The sequence below is a fragment of the Echinococcus granulosus genome (genome assembly GCF_000524195.1).
Source record: "Echinococcus granulosus chromosome Unknown EG_S00014, whole genome shotgun sequence".
Lineage (NCBI taxonomy): Eukaryota > Metazoa > Platyhelminthes > Cestoda > Cyclophyllidea > Taeniidae > Echinococcus > Echinococcus granulosus.
In genome coordinates this window covers 720,331-738,638 of record NW_020170394.1, presented here as the reverse complement: position 1 = coordinate 738,638, position 18,308 = coordinate 720,331, and the positions used below count along the sequence as shown (strand labels likewise).

Below are 18,308 nucleotides of genomic sequence, written 5' to 3'. Positions count from 1 at the left end.
CCAACGTGACTGCCCATTTGTGCCACTTTTAGCTCCAGACAATGCATGCTTAGCGAAGTGAGTGACTCGTCCCGTCAGACAAAAAGCACTCGTCCTTTTTCGCGCCTCAGGAGCGGCGCTTTTTGTGATGGGCGCGCCCAACGGACGCGCAGAGGGCAGGCAAAAGTGTGCGTCTATTGCCACTGGGTTTCAAGCAAAGATGAAGTAAATAAGGCAGATTTTGCTTCTGAATGTTGGCAACAGCCAAAACCGGAACTGGCATTTGATAAAATAATACTCAGTTTCTTAAATAACTTTTTATCATACTGTACAAATCATCATGAGTACGTGTAAAAGACGCAAAAGTTTTGAAATCTTTTGTGGAATGGAAGGCACTTTAAAAAATATAAGGACTTAACTAACTGAATATTTTTTTTTCGAAATTCTTGGTCGGTATGAGTTGGTAAATGATGCGGATTAATTCTGCCAAATATTCGCGTTTAGCAGACAATGAATGACATAAAAAATGTCCAAATGTATAAATATCACAAGGCGAGCACATACACTCCATTCAAGTGATAAGCTGTGGTATCTCGGGGAAAGTAACAAGGCTAGAAAGCAAAAAGTTTACATGATTGAGTTTACCCGCTACGTAGTGATCGCAATCCAAATCCGAAGGATGTCAAGTCAGAAACCCAGTACTTCTACTCAGGCGACGTTGGGGCGATCTGCTTAGTTGTTTACACTAATTCCAATCTCATGTAAATATCCCAGCTTTAGGCTTAGGATCCACGTTTCGTGCATACAAAAATTGTTTTAAACTAAATTGTCAGGACTATCGACTGGCACCACAACCCCCTTCCACACAGGGTCTTTTCATAGGAAGAATTTTGTAGCAATCCTCTATTTCAAGAATGGAATACATAAACGTGCATTATTTTGACGTGCCAAGACGTTGTACAGTAATAGCGTCTGTTAAAACTAAGGTTCAGTTGCACAATCGCTCGGATAATGGCCATCATAGCACGTCCGACTAAACCTTAGCGGAAGTAGCGTGGTAATCGCTGTTTCTAGTCCGCCTTCTGACCAAAGAAAAACACGTGTGCACTCCCACACAGACCCTCTGGCCATGGCGACCGCGACAAGCTGAGGATCTCTCACTTCAGCCATTGAAAACTGGCTTCAGGGCAATAAGTGTAATACGATAGTGGTTTATCCCTCGGTTCTGGTGAGGCGCCACTTTTGTACTTTGAATTAGGCCCCTTGTACCTCGCTGGGTGGGCCGGCCTTTTGGGCCATGCCAATAGCCCAGACACCTTCTCCGTGCTGAATATGTACATTCTGCCAGAGTATTGTGTCTTCTTTCGTCTTCAGGGGGTCTCGGGACGCTACATAAATGCATCATGCTTATCGGTCAGTGCGATCAGCGAGTCTTATAAGAAGGTTGGGTAAATGAAACGGTTCCTATACATTCAAGGGTAGTTTTTTTTTTGCCCCGGTACAGCCCGTCATCTTGACCTCAGAATAAAGCAGGATTTTGCATGTTAAAATGTTACCCTAACTGCACAGCAGAAATAAGGCGAGTGGCTTACCAAATTACTAGCTGCAAATCTGCTGCTTCCGGCGGAGGCAAGCCAGTAAACGATCACCGAGAAAGTAAAACAAAATTACAGAACTTAGCAGGGATTGTTAACAGGAATCTCTGAGAAAAAGGTTGATTTTTAACACCATGAAGGCTCTAGGAATGAGGATAATTGAAGGTGTACTAAGCCACGACGGCTGATTTGCTTAACTGTAAAAGAAATTAACTAAAAATTCGTAAGGAATCAGACGTGGATATAAACGAACCATTACGTCCCCATCAGAAATTTTTTTAAGGCCCTTGTGATTTCGTCATCATTAAGCAATCCTTCAATGGGCGTTACTGCATCAGAGTGACTGATGACTGCATCAAAGGACAGATCTAGTAGATGCGGTGAATTAAGAAGGCCGAGACCCACATGTTTTTTTTTGGAGAATTTGCTGAAAGCCCTCACCTACTCACCCCTTACAACAGTGTTAAAAAGCCGTCCACTCGCCGTAAAATTTGTACCTAAGCTAATCAGCTAAGCCAACCCAGCAACAGCAAATTCCCTCTACACGAGGATCGGATTTGAAAGTGGGAAAATCAGAAGACGGCAAGCATAGACTAATTTACTCATTCATTTTTGTAAATGCATTCGCAGCTCTGGATTCCTGCTCACATAGCTTGAAGAGGTCGAGTGACATGTCGATTTGCTCAATATTGTCCACGGAATTCCCTATGATTTCAAATACTTTTTTACATTCTGGGTCAACAAATCACTTTTTGTTTACAAATAGCATACGCCACTGCAGTAGCATTTGCAGTGAATGTCTCCAAGTAAGGCGTCAGGTTAAACACAACTAGACCAGTGTTGCGGAATGATGAAGAGGGGGCTACCAGACTGATTTCCCCTAGCACAAACTGAGGCACCAAGATCCAAATGAGCTTACGCAGTTATTTTGTCTATATAAAGTTGTACCTAATTCACAAGCAGAATGAAGACTACAAATAAGTAGCTGATTCGAATCTACTCCTTGGGGAAACTTTTTCACTTTTCTCGAAATGGCATAGGCCCTCGTACTCAGCAAAATAAGTGAAAGTCCAAGTTAAAAAAAAAATTAAACAGCCAAAAGGAACGCTTTATTAAAAGTCATAGTTTATTGTAGTCTTCCTGGCTGTGTGAATTTTAAGCGCAGCCATAAGTTGCTTCGCCTTGCTGCGTATAAGCGAGAGGTCAGTTTCGAAAGTTGGATGCTTAATGAACTCCTGACATGAGCGCGAAAGAGGTCCAGGAGAGCCATTAAGGAGGTGTAAGAGATGCTGAGCGATGTGGACGGAATGATGCTTGTTCACATCCTCCATTGAGGGAGACACAGATCCCAACGTCCAGGAAGCGACCACCTCATCGGCCAAGCCCCTGTAGGAGTAAAGCTCCGAGCCCAGCTGAGCACCATATTGGAGACCGTGGATCCAGAAAGAATGCAGTTCATCGCTGCGATCAGGGAGTTCCGAGGACGGTGTGGTCTGCGAACTGAGTTGGAAGGCCCTGCAATAGGCTTCCGAATACTGCTTCTGCTCCGTCATAAATACCTCGTCCAAAAAGTCAACCTCTTCAAAACTCATTACAAACCTACAACTGTGAATAAGTATTAGAATCTCATCTAAATCGAGATCTCCAATGTGGCAAGCTCGCTTGCTTGCCCCACGAGAGTTCTGACTAGTGAGCCATATTTGGAGGTCATTGGGCGCGGAAATACAGTGGTGGTTAATAATTTCAAAGTGACAAGTGGTTTAATGTGGATAGATGAATCAGTACCAGAAGCAAAGTGGACCACTTCAATCTGTTAGCATTTAAACACTACGATAAATCGTGGATTCGCGCCATTGTTACAGATCCCACGTGTGTATATTAGAACCACGGAATTACATAGCAAACCTATCGTAAAACTCAAAATACTGCGCTAAATAACTTAAGTGTTGCGACCAAAGCCCGATTCTGAACAAATGGTAAATGACTAGGCAGGATATTTTAAAACTGGCATGTTTGGGAGCTCAACTTTGTCCCAATTGCAAAATTTCATATTTTAAATAGAGACTGCCATGTCAACTAACGCACCGATGATGTTTTCTCGTAGTTGGGAGAAAAATCACTTCTTGAAGTCACGTGAATGAAAACAATCAAAGTGGTGACTAGATTACCTCAAACACTGTCGGTGAATGCCACTCAGTGAAGTCCCCGCTTACACAAAACTATCGCATTAAACACAGGCAAGACGGTTCTTCGATGATTGACACAGACTGAAGCGTACCATTCGCAGCACTCAAACGCCATCAACTTTTGCAAGATGGCACAATCACACAGTCGAAACACCTTAAACGAGTTCATTTAATTAACGAAAGAACCTAAATTTTTACATCATTTTGAACCCGATAAGCCTGCAGGTTAAAAAGTACCAATGAAATCACAACGAAGCGTAAAAGCGCGCAAAAAAGGCACAGTACACTACGATGGTGATTGATAAGACCACAATCGCCAGAGGCAGAAAGAAGTCAAACAAACGCCCAGAAAAAAAAAACATATTGTTGACACAAATACTACATTTAGTCAGGACAGATGTCAGGATAAAACAAACTCATGCAGAATAAAGAGGAGTAGATGAGTGACCGGGAGGAAGCAACGAGACAATAAACAATCAAATGACATAAAGGAGTTCCAAAGAAAGCAAACAGTCATAACGGAAATGTCGTGAAATAGAATACGCGAAGACAACTACAGCAACAGTGACACAGTGAAGAGCATCAACTAAGTGTTCAAGTGGCCTTGACGAGAGTGCGCAGACCATCGGTACTTAACGACTTGGGACGCTCGATTGGGAGACCTAGAGCGCGATCCCAGACGAGCGATGAGCACACACCGAGAGCGCGCGATACTCCAAAGAGGACCGTATAGAAGCTCATCTCCTTCATTCCAAAGTGCTTTGGGGAAAAAAATAACTTTTATTGATTGGTAATCACTCGTATGGCTGATGCTATCATTGCTGCGGTGGCAGAAGGTTAATTGTGAGTAATTATAACGATATTACCAATATAAGCACAAAACGATGTACCTGAAGAAGCACGCCAGAATGGGCATCAACGTTGGGCCATGGATTTTTAACTTTGCCCAGGCTTTCAAGATAGGGGGGCACAAGCTTGAAGCACTGAGCGACAATCTTGATGAGAGGATCATCAGGCATGTGAGTCAAAGCAAAGTCTCGTTGACACGTATAGCGGGGATCGGTCTTTCGAAGCACCGCGTGACCGTAACCAGGTACAACCTATGGGGGTGAATGAAAACACTTAATGAAAGATACTTATTAAAAATTAGGCACTAAAAAATCGTGTGTTCACATACCCTCCCACTTTCCAGCGTAGTCTTAATATACTGGAGTACTTCGTCATCTGAAGGTGACATACCCTTGCTCTTAACCAGATCCATAATCCACGTGAGGACTTCCTGGTTCGCGAGCCCGTGAAGCGGACCGGCCAGACCGCACATTGATGCAGCAAAGCTAAGATAAGGATCAGAAAGAGCGCTCCCAACCAAATGACAGGTGTGAGCACTGACATTCCCACCCTTCAAACGAAGAGAAAACCATCGATGAAACAGCATCATTACAAAAGACTCAGAGGCTTATTGACAGCTCATACCTCATGATCACAATGGATCGTCAAATAGAGGCGAAGAAGCTCTACGAAAAGGGGATCTTTATAGCCCATCATGTGTGCAAAATTCTTTGACCAATCTGCACTTGGATCCATAACTTCCGCACTTTTTCCATCACGGAAAGAACTGTTGTAAATTGTCGCCGCTACTGTGGGAAGCTTGGCTATCAGATCCATGGAGTCCTCATAGACGTACTTTAAGTAACAAATATTTTAAAATGAGTGAGGGGACGAAATTACCTCCCAGTAAGTGCTCTTGCTGACACCCTTGTTGTAAGCAGCCACAAATTTTGACTCCGAATTGAGGGCAGCTGTGGCAGACACGAGTTGACTCATGGGATGCATTGTAGTAGGGAAGCTTTTCATTATTTTTAGAACATGACTTGGTAAAGAAGCTCTGGCGACTAAGTCCTTGGAAACGGACTTAACTTGTTCTTCGGAAGGAATTTGGCCAGTTAGAAGCAAAAAGAGTATGCCTTCAGGAAGCGGCTCTTTGCCTCCTGGTGCTTTTGGAAGTAGCTCTTGGCAATCTTTAATAGTGTAACCACGAAACCGTATGCCCTCATCCGGATCAAGGACCGAAGTTTCCGTTACTAGTCCTTTAACACCTCGCATACCACCATACATCTAGAAATGCAATTTCATTATTGCATAGATCTACCATATCAACTGTGACCTCTCCGACTTTCTTGGAACCATGTTCCTTGCGAAAAGATGCTACAACTTCACGGTGCTTTGTGATGGCTTCTTCGAGGACATCTCGTAGTGACTAAAAGTAACTAAATACTTTGATCAACTTACTCCAGAACTCGTAGATTTGTATGTTGAGTAAAACCAGTCACCACATCTCCAAACTGTGGTAGCGCCTCTCGAACGGGGTAGAAAGAGTTTAAACATATCGGAAGAACAAAGCAAATAAGCCAAACCGGCGACAATTATATAACACCGGAATGGATGAAGGACCCAAGGCCAATAAATGTGGTAGATTTAAAGAGTAACTTAGCCCGGTGCATTTATCATTGCAATGCAAAGGTAATAAGACTGACCGTCTTTTTAAATAGCGGACTTGACAATGACAGAAACAAATTCAAACTAGTTCGCGTCAAAACAATAAAAGTTTGCATTACCCAATAATACCTGGTAATTCAAAATTGTTTGATAATTGCTGCGTGAAATACAGTTATACACATCTTACATTAAATGTATACAATAACAAAGGCAAGAAGCAGTACTCTTCTGATAACATAAACAAGTCAGAAAATATCCCCAAATAGACCAAAATCCGCTAAATTCATAAATTCTAGTATATATGGTATGCATGTGATATCTAGTTGAAAATTAATATCGCGTCCATCGCGTTTGGTCCACACGCCTCTGACGATTTGTGCCGTTCTATAATAGTATTGAGGATGCAATTATCTAGACCACCATGGGAGGCTAACTACTGTAGCTTGCCCTGTTGGTGGAAGGTCATGGACATCGCATACCAATTAAGTACTAAATTGGCAGCCAAAACTGCAAATATTTGAGCTCAAGAGACTTAATACATGGGTAAAATAGATACATTTGGCATGCAGTAGGGTTGGGGACTACTAGCATGACCAGGAGACCAGCCAACCCAGCGGAGGTCCAATGGCGGAGACGCAGTTACCCCTCTGCCATGACCGAGTGTTAAGTACCCAACATATTATACAGCCATTACAAATGCATTGGTTACTTTCGTGACCATCATTTAGTGCCCCAAACACTACAAGGTGACTGGGCGCTTCTTCGCAGGGTCATTCCTGCCTAGGAGTGGGGAAATTCCACAATTTAAAACCTCACAATTGTACGACTTTCCACTCGTAAAATGTTAATTTCGAGATCACGTCTTCCCCCACATTTTGAATTAAGACTGCTGCTAAGAGCGTTGTCGCACGGACCGTACTAGATTGCGAGACGGATCTACTTTGAGTGTGCTTATCAGAACCTTTTTATGCTAATAAAATTGCTTCTACTGCTTTATAATGGATTCATTTCACAAAATTTGGATGTAAAATTCGTTATTTTGAAGTGTTAATAAAAGTAGCGACGGCTGAGGCTGAAATGGTTAAACCATCCAATTCAAAAAGTCGTATATATTAGCATATTCCCATTAATCAGCCACAATTAAGACAGTAAACATTAAAAACACGACGCAGACTATATGGCTAGAAAGACAGGAAATCAAAGAGATTTTAATAACAGTGCTGTTCCATTTCGCACCCATTTCTGCTGGGTGCCAGGAGGGCAGGGAATTCGCAATTTCATTACCAGGCATGCGCGTGTCGCATCAAAGTAGACTGGCAGCTCTACGGTCTCGTCCGCCACGAGGAGTTCAGAGGCCCCCTATACATATATTGAAAGTTACTCAACCCAATACTAAGAAAAATTCGCCAACATTTGACTTTAAAAGTCCCAAAGTTGGAACAGCCAGCAGCAATGTGTCGCTTCGGATGTTTTAAAAATAATCCGTCATTGAAAAATATGAAAAAAAGTGTTTGGTTTGAGTACAGCAATAATGTAACTCAAAGGAGTCGTAGTTGGCAGAATCAATCAATTTAATCGGTAGAACACAATGTCAGAAAAGCTTTCTGGCTCACTATCACCCTTCAAGAAGTGCTTATTTATGCATTGCGATCACAAAAGCATAAGATAAATGTCTTCAGACCTTGATCTATCACACCAGAGTGTAGAAACAGTGGCAAACTAATGCTTGAATTTTCAAAACCATTTCAAAAAAGAATCGAGCATTAGCCAAGCATGAGTAGGAAGGACAGTTGCCTTCACTGTGAGCAAATTGGAGGCTTTGATAAAACTAGGCGTTGTTGGGATAATTACCAGGAAGCGAAATTCTATCGAAGCAGAAAGGGATATAATTACGTATAGCTTATTTCAGCTAACAGGAATTTAGATATCGATATGGAGAATCCTACCAATTTGAAGAAGCAACTAGCTGCGAGGTTTCCACTTACAAGTGGTCGCCATGCGATTTGAATATTAGGTAGAGCTGAAACAGCCGGGGATGTTGCGTAGCAGTCAGTTAGTTTTCCATCTTCAAACAGAGCTCCTTCTAAATGCAGGTTGGAGATCGCAAGAACTTCGCTACCAGGGTAGTTCTCAAGTCCTCGGTGAAGGCCTGGCCACTCTGACACAAGCTTCAGTTGCTCGATTGCCAACTGAAGTTGGCGAGCTGTCTGCTGTCGCAGAGCGGTGAGAAAGATGGACGGATTGAAGAGGTCAGCAAGGTTGTAAGCAACTTCAGAAGAAAACAACTGCGATAACGATTCAGACCGAAGCAGCCATTTCTAAAACCAGATTACAATCCACATCTGCACTTAAGGGTATATGGAAACGTGCATTATTGAAACGACAAGGGAACAATCGGTCCACATCTACAAAAGGTAAAAAATAACATTGTTTTTGTATATTTCGGCTACTTCTCAGTTGGGAAATACAAGACAAAAAAGACTAAATAACATTTTGAAACACCAACAATGGTTTGTTTAAAAAGTGGAAAATGTCTATCCAGGTTATAACAAGATAGTTGTTATAGCTAAATGTGCCAAGGGCAATTGCGAAATGGTAAAGCAACGGACCAGTTTCGGTACCTGTAGAGCCTGCGTTTTTGTGACGGTAGACCGGATAAAGGAAGAACAGTCTTCCGGCCCTGTGCTCCACATGACTAGCCAAGCAGCAGGTGTCCTGCTCAGGAGAAGTGAACGAACTATCACGTACAATTCTTGCGAGAGAACCTGGGTTCCACGCAGAAATTTCGCCAAGGACCCAAGGTTATTGTGAATTTTGGCAATAAGACTAAGGGCACCTGTCATTTCACGGTGCAGAAACGAGAGAACTGGAGACTTTTTAGCGTCGCGCAGCGATTTCTCCTCCACCCTCATCAGCAATTCTCTTAGATGGCTATCCTTGTTCTTCATAAATTTAGTGTAAAGAAATGCTCTGTTAGATTTTCTAGTAGAAACAACACTCAATGGTTATGGGATAATCAATTTAGCAATGATATTATTTAGGAAGACCCCAGAAAGTGATTAAATGACTGAACACACTCGAATCGTACAGTAACCGGGCGCCAAAATGGGTGTAAGATGTATCGATGTACGGAAGGCATTACTGGCAAGAGAGCTCCGTCCTGATTGAGTTTCTTCCAAAGATTGAGGATAGGACTGAGCTCCTCTGCCCAAAGACTCCGGTCACTTTGGTCCGATGAGCCAATGAGGCTTTGAAGAAGGCGCAGCTGCCCAAGGACATCCGCCGCTGCGGCAAGCTGAGCCGTCTTACCGATATTTGCTGGTAGTCCAAGGTCGCGAGGATTGTCCGTATCGGGGAGTTGGTCGATAGCAGTTACGTAATCCTATTTTGTACCAAGGAGTAATAGGAAACCTACCGGCACTCATTGCAATAAGTTCAGAAAAACAAGTGGCTTTATTAACGTGTATGCTTTAAAAAATCATGAAATTGAATTCCGGTAAAGTAAATTCTGAAATCTACCAGTTAATGTAGTTATATCTCCGGTCGTTCATATACACTTGGATATTAGGTTAAAATAGCTCAAGTTCAAAAAAATTGATGATTAAAAATTTTTCCCAGCAGTGTCAAAATAAATGCTCAACATTTGTTTATCACAACTTTTACAGGAAGAACCTCGACTATACATGATAGGAGAGCGTCGACCCAAGCATAAAAGGAATCCTTATTCAACCCACTAGCGAACTTCCCGACAGGACCTTACTTGAAATTCAAGTAGAGTGCTAGGCAACTTAACAACTACTATTTGACCATCACTTACGACAAAGGGCATTTGTTGGAAGTTTTAATAAGACCTTTGATACTGCTCATTAAACCTGATTTTAGACCTTACTATTGTACGTCTTTTTCGTACTTCATTCTATAATGATGCATTAAAAAGAAATAATGCCGAAAAAATACCGATAGTATGAATATCTAACCTTCAAATTAATGGTATTTGGCAGTTTCAATGAGCCCAACTGCCGGAGACTCAGAGTTGAATCGCTAAAAATGCAATTTAGAAATGATTCAAGCACGTTGAAATCGAATGCATTCTCCATGCGTCCGCCATAGATGGCACTGCCAAGTAGTCCTCTCACGGTTGGCCAGATGGCCGATGTGGGCACGGTGGAGACCGCAGGCGCAATGAGCCGATCGAGTGTGTTTGCCGCAGCTCGAATGTCAACGGAGGTGAATTCGTAGAATTTCGTCCAACTCTTGAAGTGTACGAGCCAAATTAGAACACCCCAAGTCCTCTAACAGCCTACCTGTGGAATGAAGCTGCGTCGTTCTTGGAGGACAGCATGGAACCAGGCGAGGCCAGCAAGAGCTGTAGTCCGCGTTAAAGACCCACCCTTTGCAAAGAAATCGGGATGCCAGCTCTCATAAGTCCGCTTTAGATTATTTCTAAGTCCCAGTGGTGCCTACAATTAGAATATTATGACTGGAAATTTTACTAAATCTTAGAAATGCTATCGCATTCAGAGTCTCGATTGCTAAAATTACGGCAATATTCTTTAATGTATGTATCGTTCGTTTAAGTTCTGCAACGGGAGGACGCACTCCTAGCAATTTTTGCAATTAAATTTCATAAAGCGGTGATTCTACAAAACTCAAACACATTAGTTTTGCATATTGCGTTGTGGCACATCGGAGATGCTTCAAATAAACGAACATGTATTACTTTGATTGGAGGTAGGATTCCGACCCATTTTCTACTTTATGAATTTAGAATTCAGTTATGATGATTGAATTATAAGATTACTTAATATATTGCAGGGTAAATAAAACTAACTTACAATGAATTCGAATAGTCAAAAACCGAAGCTGGAATGATTACACTCAAGTTCGAGTCATCCTTAACCTTTACTGAAATAGAATTCCAAAAGTGATTTTAGACAGGTTCATAGAGCTGAAACAATATTCTTATGTCATTGTTTAAATGCTTCGGAAGCCGTATAGGCATCGAATGAGACTGCATTCAGAGGGCAAAACGGACCACTTAGCGCCGATGATGAACAATATCCCAGGCGTCCCAGCAACCGTCGACCCGAGAAGCATAACAGGAATGATTTGCAAAGGAATCACTCAGTTTTTACCTCATAAGCCACTTTAAGGCAGGACTCCAGAAGAGTGGAGGGAAAGTTGTCATGTGGCTCCGTGGTTAACCACAAGCGAAAGTGAGGATGGAGACGCCGCCGTCCCTCAGCAGCCACCTCCCCAACCTCGCGATCAGCACCCATTAATAAGTTGATGTGTTTTTCAAGCACTGGAAGCCAGTGAGTGACGAGGTGGAGGTTCTTCAGACACACCCACCCGCCCGACTGGGCGGCCGCAGAGACCTCAGACAGCGCGATTTCTGACTGACCTTGGCCCATAGCCACCTCGCAGTAGGCACACATCGCCATTGTGCCACCGGCAGCGGCAGCGTCGGCTAATTCCTGTGAGGGATCGGCTCCAGGACTAGTGATCAGTAGGATTGGCTCCTGGGGACTAGTTTCAGCGGTAAAAAGGCGAAGAAGACTAGTGCCTGAGGGTGAGAGGTGCGGTAAACCTTAAAATAAGAAAACAACCACTATGACTGCCCCAATTTTAAATCAAATAAGCTTTAACAATACCAAAGAGCACAGTAAATGTTGTGCTAATAAGACGAAGAAGCAATTTGCATTGTAAATGAGAAAATATGTTGATGCAATACCAAAAAGACCCCTAGGTGGGAATTTAGTAATGAGTAAAGTCAAGCGTTCATAAATTGCATAAATATCTCATTTTACGAATGAAGCATTTTATGAATGTAAGAGATTAAACGCAGATCCTAAATAGGAAACTAGGATGTAGAGTTGGAGGCAAAGATTCATGTAAATGATGGAATAAAAAAACCATATCTGCTGGTCAGGTGACTTTAATAAGGGATCGGATTACAACACACTCAGAGACTGTTGGAAACGCAACCCCCCTACCAAGGACCTTCTTTGTAAACTGGCTCATTGTTTGATAAAGTGCAGTGGGTTGAAGTGTCTGGATCACAATCATCACTTCAAGGGCCGTCAGTGGAATATCACTCAGCGCCGCAGGTAATTTACCACATTCAGAATCTTCTGAATTCATCCAACGCGACCAAATCTCAGTATTATTGAAGTGAAGCCTCTCGTATAATATTGGCTGACAGGCCTAGGTGAGAAGGGAGCCCAATGCTTCAAGATAAGCATATTTTTGCAGTTTAATTTAGCATGCATTTAACTCAAGGGATTGGTGAGTCAACGAAGAACAAGCTTTATCAGTAATTAATTGGCAAGTGTAAAATTAACCCCAACGATTGCAGGACCAATGGCAACAAAGCAGCTTCCAATATTTTCCGTACCACTGTTAGGATGTCTACTTTTGGTTACATTAGTAAGCTCAGTTCAGGATAGTGAGAGTCACAACAAATTAAATGACTCACCCGTGAGCAGAAAAATATTGATAAAAATGGTGAGAAAGAATTCTGCAAAAATAGCATCTAACATCACACCAATACACGTTCAGTGCGATTTAAAGCTGCTATCATCAGAGCATCCTATTATCAAATGAAGTGAGGATCAAAGTCATTCTGTTGAGTCTTTGAGGAAATGTTATGAATTCAGCGTAAACGAATCAGATAAATCTTCCCATAAGATTTAATAATAATTGTTTATTGAGATAGTCATTAGAATTATCTTCTACTAAAATAGTGGCGAATAAAAATTGAATTGATAGACAAACTAGGATTCACCAAGGTATTAAATTGCGCATCTCCAATGGGGCCTAGACTATTCCATATTGCTATCATAATTATATTTCTAAAGGGTGCGGATACAATCGAAGGTGCTGTTGTAGTCAAGGCATAATATGCACAGTCATTTTAGTCTGAATTGGGTTCCAATTTGGTATAATATGAAGCAGAAAATCGTAAAATCCCGATGTCTTAGGTAGGTTCAAAAGACAAATTGATTTTACCCTAAGGTTACACATTGCAGCAGTCCTATCAGCTGGAACCCAAGGAGGAAGCCTTTCCGTGTCCACCTTGCAGTTGCATGGACCACCGTCGACGAAAAATTTCCAATCCTAAGCGAGGAGAAAATTGTGTTTGATTTAGCCCTGTTAAAGATCATTTTACAATAAAAAGGTGCATTGCATATCACACTGCCATGCCCACTGTTTGGGCTCACGCGTTCGGATAGGACAACACAAACACACGTGGGACTTGGATGTGCTTTTAGTCCTACCAGACAGTTGAGAAGTCCCAGCCTACGGCCAGGCACTAGTCGCCCGCGCATTAGTCGTCCATACCTTTATAGCTGCTTACCGCATCCACGCGTGAGAAATCACAGAGTGCTGAGCGGGTATGCTCCGGGTGGACCGTTTCCCGATCCTCTCCACTAAGGACTGCCTTCTACCCCATCGATCTGGTCAACGTATCACATTACCTTAACTTATTCACTACAAATATCATAAAGATGCGTAATAAGATTAAATGCATTGGCTTCCTTCCATCGGGATAGGATCACAATTTCGGTTAAAATAGAGGAAAAGTGTGATTGGTAATGTCAGGCCCATGTCAATGACATCGACGGAGCTGACGTGTTTCCATATCATTCTCAGTTTGTGTTATTTGCCCTGTGGCAGAATACCTCACATACACATGGAGTGATGTAATGTGGAAGTTTGAATCAAAAACGTGAGTCAAGAGTTGCATCACCCTCGGGACGAATGACTTACACTATCTCTTACTTCATTTGGACGCAAGCGGTAGGTCAGGTGCAGCAAGAATGTGAGTCTATCTGCCTTGAAGAGGGCTCGTAACACGTGCTCTACGACAAGTGCCTCGAGACGTTTCAGCGAAAACGCCATTCTTTCCTTCACAGACAGGGTGGCCTCCTGGAGGTATGCAGACTTCAGGCTAATTACCAATGTCACAAAGATAAAAAGCTAATAGTAAACCTGGAAATTTGACTCACACATGGGGTTTCAAGCGCTCTGCAAAAGAGGTTGAGAAAGCTGCTTAAACTGAATCGATGCATATGGTTAATTTTCACCAAATCACTTAAAGCGAAGAATACACGACTTCCGCCTTCGGCCAAAGTGCTAAATTCCTTCCGCTCCTAAAGGAAATGAAGCGCAAAAATAAAAGCAGACCCACTAAGTTTGCAAAAATAAGAAGTAGTTTCCCACTTGCATTTTCAAGTTCCATCTGAAGGCGTTCGAATTCAGCAAGTGCTTGCACAACAGTGATACTAGAGTGTTTGGTTTTATTGAGGGAATTAAGAAGATCCGTATTTTCCAGAATATTTCCACGAGAATTCGCCAACTCCTGTGACAAGATGTACGTGGAAATTGCTTAAGAAGGGATCAGTAAACTGGACACAATGGATATACTTCTGCTCAATTTTTGTGCTAGTAGCTACTACGTATCAACTGCCAACCACAAACTGAATTTGGCAAACGCAAATGTGAATCAACTTAATAAAAGGTAATATTGAAGTTTGATTCGTTATCTTCAAAGCTCTCGTCAATTCTTCAAAAGGTTTTTTTCAAATACCGTTTTTAAGAGTCGTCTGTGAGATTCTAAGTGACGCGTTTAAGTTCTGTTGGCGAGTAAAAATATTGAATAAGATTCAGGAATCACAGTCGCAGAGAGTCCTCATGGAGCTACAGCAGCTTAACATGGAGCCGTGTTTCCAAAGTTCTTACGGAAACGATAAGGTTTTAACTGAGTGGTTTCAAAAACGGCTCAGTTAAGTTATTAATGCATTTGATAACGTATTTGTGGCTCAAATGCACTGTTTAAAATTACCAAAGGAGAATTATAAACTCCTAATTGTGCGTATATGGGAACCATTCGTAGTACCTTTGACTACTACCATTTTTTTAAATAGCGTGGTAACATTACAGGATAATTCTACGCAAAAATAATGAAAAATTCGTTTTTTTTTGCTAAGCCTGCCAGCAGAATACTTAAAATCTCTACTCTACCGACCTCGAGTAATTTATCTTCAAGTCGTGCTAGCTCAAGCTTCTTGACTTCCTCCTCCTTTAGTAGTTCCAGTCGACGAGTTTCGAGTTCAGTGCACTCGTGTTGGAGAGTGAGTTCGAGTAGGTGACCCACCAGACTGGCGCGTGTTGTCTGAAAGTTCACTACGGTGACCAGCGAGGCGATGCATACGGGTCGCACCGAGCCCGTCAAAACCCAGGGCTCCCGAGTCATCATGAAGAGGCGGAAGTTTTCATTGTAATCAATCTCCTTTTCACCCAAATTCACTGTCTCCCGCGGACCTACAACGCTTATATTCTTTTAGGCGTGCCAAAGTGGACTATTCCCAATTAAGCCCTGAATAGCTTACTTTAATTGACAGCCAGAGAATAAACTCAGAAGGGAAATAATTTTAACAAAGGAACCATTTTTGACAGATAATATACAACAGAGAGAGGGCAGTCGAACTGAAAGGTTTAAACTAACCTTGCAATGAAAGATCACGTCTCAAAATTGGAAAAAGAATGGGATCAATTTGGTCAATTTCCTGAATAATAAGCGCTTTTCCAAAACGAACAGCTAATTCCAGTACAGTTACAAAGTTTGAGTTCTAAAACATGAGGAAGAATCTAAAAAAATTTGAGACAAATTTTATTCAGCTTATATACTGAGCAAATACTAAATACCCGTTGGTCAGTGACCTCAATTTGCTGGTCCCCAAATTGGCTCTTCAACCATCGGATAACTCTTCCAGAAGGACCAACAATAAAGGGGAATAAGTTTGACTAAAAGGAGAATAGTGTTAAGAGATTGCTCCATGTATTATCAGTCAATAGTAATGAAATAGGAATTTTGTCAATCCAATAACAATCAGACTTATGTATCCCACACCATATACAGGAAAATATTAACGAAAGAAGCATAAATCGGAAATTTCACAAACACAACTTTGCCAAAAATTTATCGCTTTTCGTCCATGCTACTGAGCAGTCAGTGAAGTCGCCAGTGGAGCAATACATTCCAAACAAATGGTCTGGCAAATTAAAAACTGCATCACCATAGGCATAATAAAATCGGTTACTCAAAGGGCGTCTTGGGTATCAATAAATTGCTGGAAAATTTCGCCACCTAAGTACAAACTTGGTACCTGGAGAATCACCACGGCGTTTTCCACTGAAAGATTATCAGGGGGCAGTCCTTGTGTTTTCCAGTGGAGTCGTTCCTTCTCCGTTACCAGAAAACGTAGGAAATCGAAGTTTAATGTTGTCGACACCCCGTCTTCAACAGGCAATCGTAACTCCAGTTCCCCCAGTTGCCGCCACCAGTTGGCCACGGTGTTTTGACGCACATCCTCCGAGCAGGACGAGAGATAGGTGATGAAGCCAGCTGCCATAAGTGCCATGGCTGGTAGCGCTTCTAACTGTTCACTTAAGGAACCAACCTGTTCACCAAAATGCAAAAGTGCATTCGTTAGATCCAATTATGAGATTCTGTAAATGGAGTGGTGAAGGAGTCGGACTCGCACAGCCTTGAGAGGAGGTTAATTTGCATTCTTTAACAGCGCCTTGGTTTAACAAGTTAGCTTTAAGGCGTCTAATTGCCTGTAGATTGGTTCAGCAAATTGTAAATTTTAGTGGCAATCGCGTACTTGATTACTCTAATATCCTCATCCATTGATGGAAGATAAGTAGGCAATTTTCCTAGTTCAACCTTCATAAAATTAACTCACAAACAGCATGTGTATCTTCAGCTTTTAACAAGTGATAACGTCCGGAGACAGATTTGATGCATATTATAAAAATTTGTTCAAAAATATAACATAACCAGTAAAACATAATGATTAACTAGCCAAAAATAATATTTTACAGGAAGTCTATGCCACTAATTCTAGGTATTGTATCAAAACCAGTAACACACACAGACTTTTTAAAGGAAATCAAACAAGAGTGAGTGGGGGTTTTCATCTCGTCGTATTAATGTATACCTTTGCTCGTCAGATAAATTTTTCCGGTATTTATTTTCAATGACAAGAGTTATATTATTTAAAGAACTCTAATATGTTGCAAATCAAAATTTTCCGAAAAATAAAGCATCTCACCTCTTTTTCCCAGCGTCCATGCTCACTTTCCAACTCAGAAACAAGATCCTCGGCAATCGAAAGGGTATGTTTAGCCTTGGAGATCTCAATCTGCAGATCTGCCGCTGCCTTGGCATGAGACTCGAAGATGCGCCGCAGGTTCGCCACCCTGGCGTCTACGGAGTTTAGATCCTCGGTGAGGCGCTGCACCTCGGCTTGGGTGGCCTCAAGAGAGTGCTGGAGGCTAGTCTGCTCCCTCTCCAATGGCGTGAGCTTCTCTAACACCCTCGCATATTGCACATTTGCGTGCACCCATGAGGCTAACGGTGCTGAAGCCACTGATGCCCGCCGCGCTGACTGAAAATACACCACATTCCAATGTCTACCTCATACACTCCTTACTGCTATAATTATTTGGTCAGTGTAAAAAGAACTTCTAAGTGGTATCTAATAGGAAAATCACCTGGGTAAGGGGTCAAGAACAAATAAAGGCAACAAACATGACAATTGTCCTTTATCCACCTTCCATAAAGCTCACGATTTCATAGAAAAAGACACCTATTCAAGGGATAAATAAAGACCTAAGGAATACTTAAAGCTTGTGACAAAATCAAACCCAGTACCGCGGTTTCCTTGTCAAAAGAAAAAACTAGTAACTTCAACCATTATTATTTCTAAACTAATTAACTTTCGTTTTTATTGAAGACTCCAAACTTCCCAAAAGATGGAGGGCACTCCAGATTAATCAGAAAATCTACAAAAATGTTGCAAACGTCAGTGAGAGTCGACTATCGAAGTAGCTTACCTTGGGACTGAAAGAATCGGCACTCCTCTTTAGGAGAGCCTCAACACTACGCCTCAATTCAGGGGTAATGCGTCGAGCATCAAAATTCCGGATCTCGTCTTGAACACCACGACGGGCGAGGAACGTGCGCATACTAGCCCAGGAA

At 42.0% G+C, this 18,308-nt stretch overlaps 2 protein-coding genes across 2 annotated transcripts; both read right to left on the bottom strand. All coding sequences in view use genetic code 11, as the record gives it.

Moving 5' to 3' along the window:
• Nucleotides 1-2,686: 2,686 nt before the first annotated feature.
• Nucleotides 2,687-3,166, bottom strand: EGR_02956 (hypothetical protein; the record flags this gene model as incomplete). Its single annotated transcript, XM_024492205.1, has 1 exon — nt 2,687-3,166. The coding sequence occupies one exon, from the start codon at nt 3,164-3,166 to the stop codon at nt 2,687-2,689; it is 480 nt and encodes a 159-aa protein (XP_024353400.1).
• A 1,188-nt stretch (nt 3,167-4,354) lies between these two features.
• EGR_02955 (putative citrate synthase) lies at nt 4,355-6,145 on the bottom strand (the record flags this gene model as incomplete). The annotated part of the gene is made up of 7 exons (XM_024492204.1): nt 4,355-4,519; nt 4,651-4,860; nt 4,938-5,159; nt 5,234-5,443; nt 5,489-5,875; nt 5,910-6,017; nt 6,050-6,145. The coding sequence occupies 7 exons, from the start codon at nt 6,143-6,145 to the stop codon at nt 4,355-4,357; spliced, it is 1,398 nt and encodes a 465-aa protein (XP_024353399.1).
• Between the last annotated feature and the right edge of the window lie 12,163 nt (nt 6,146-18,308).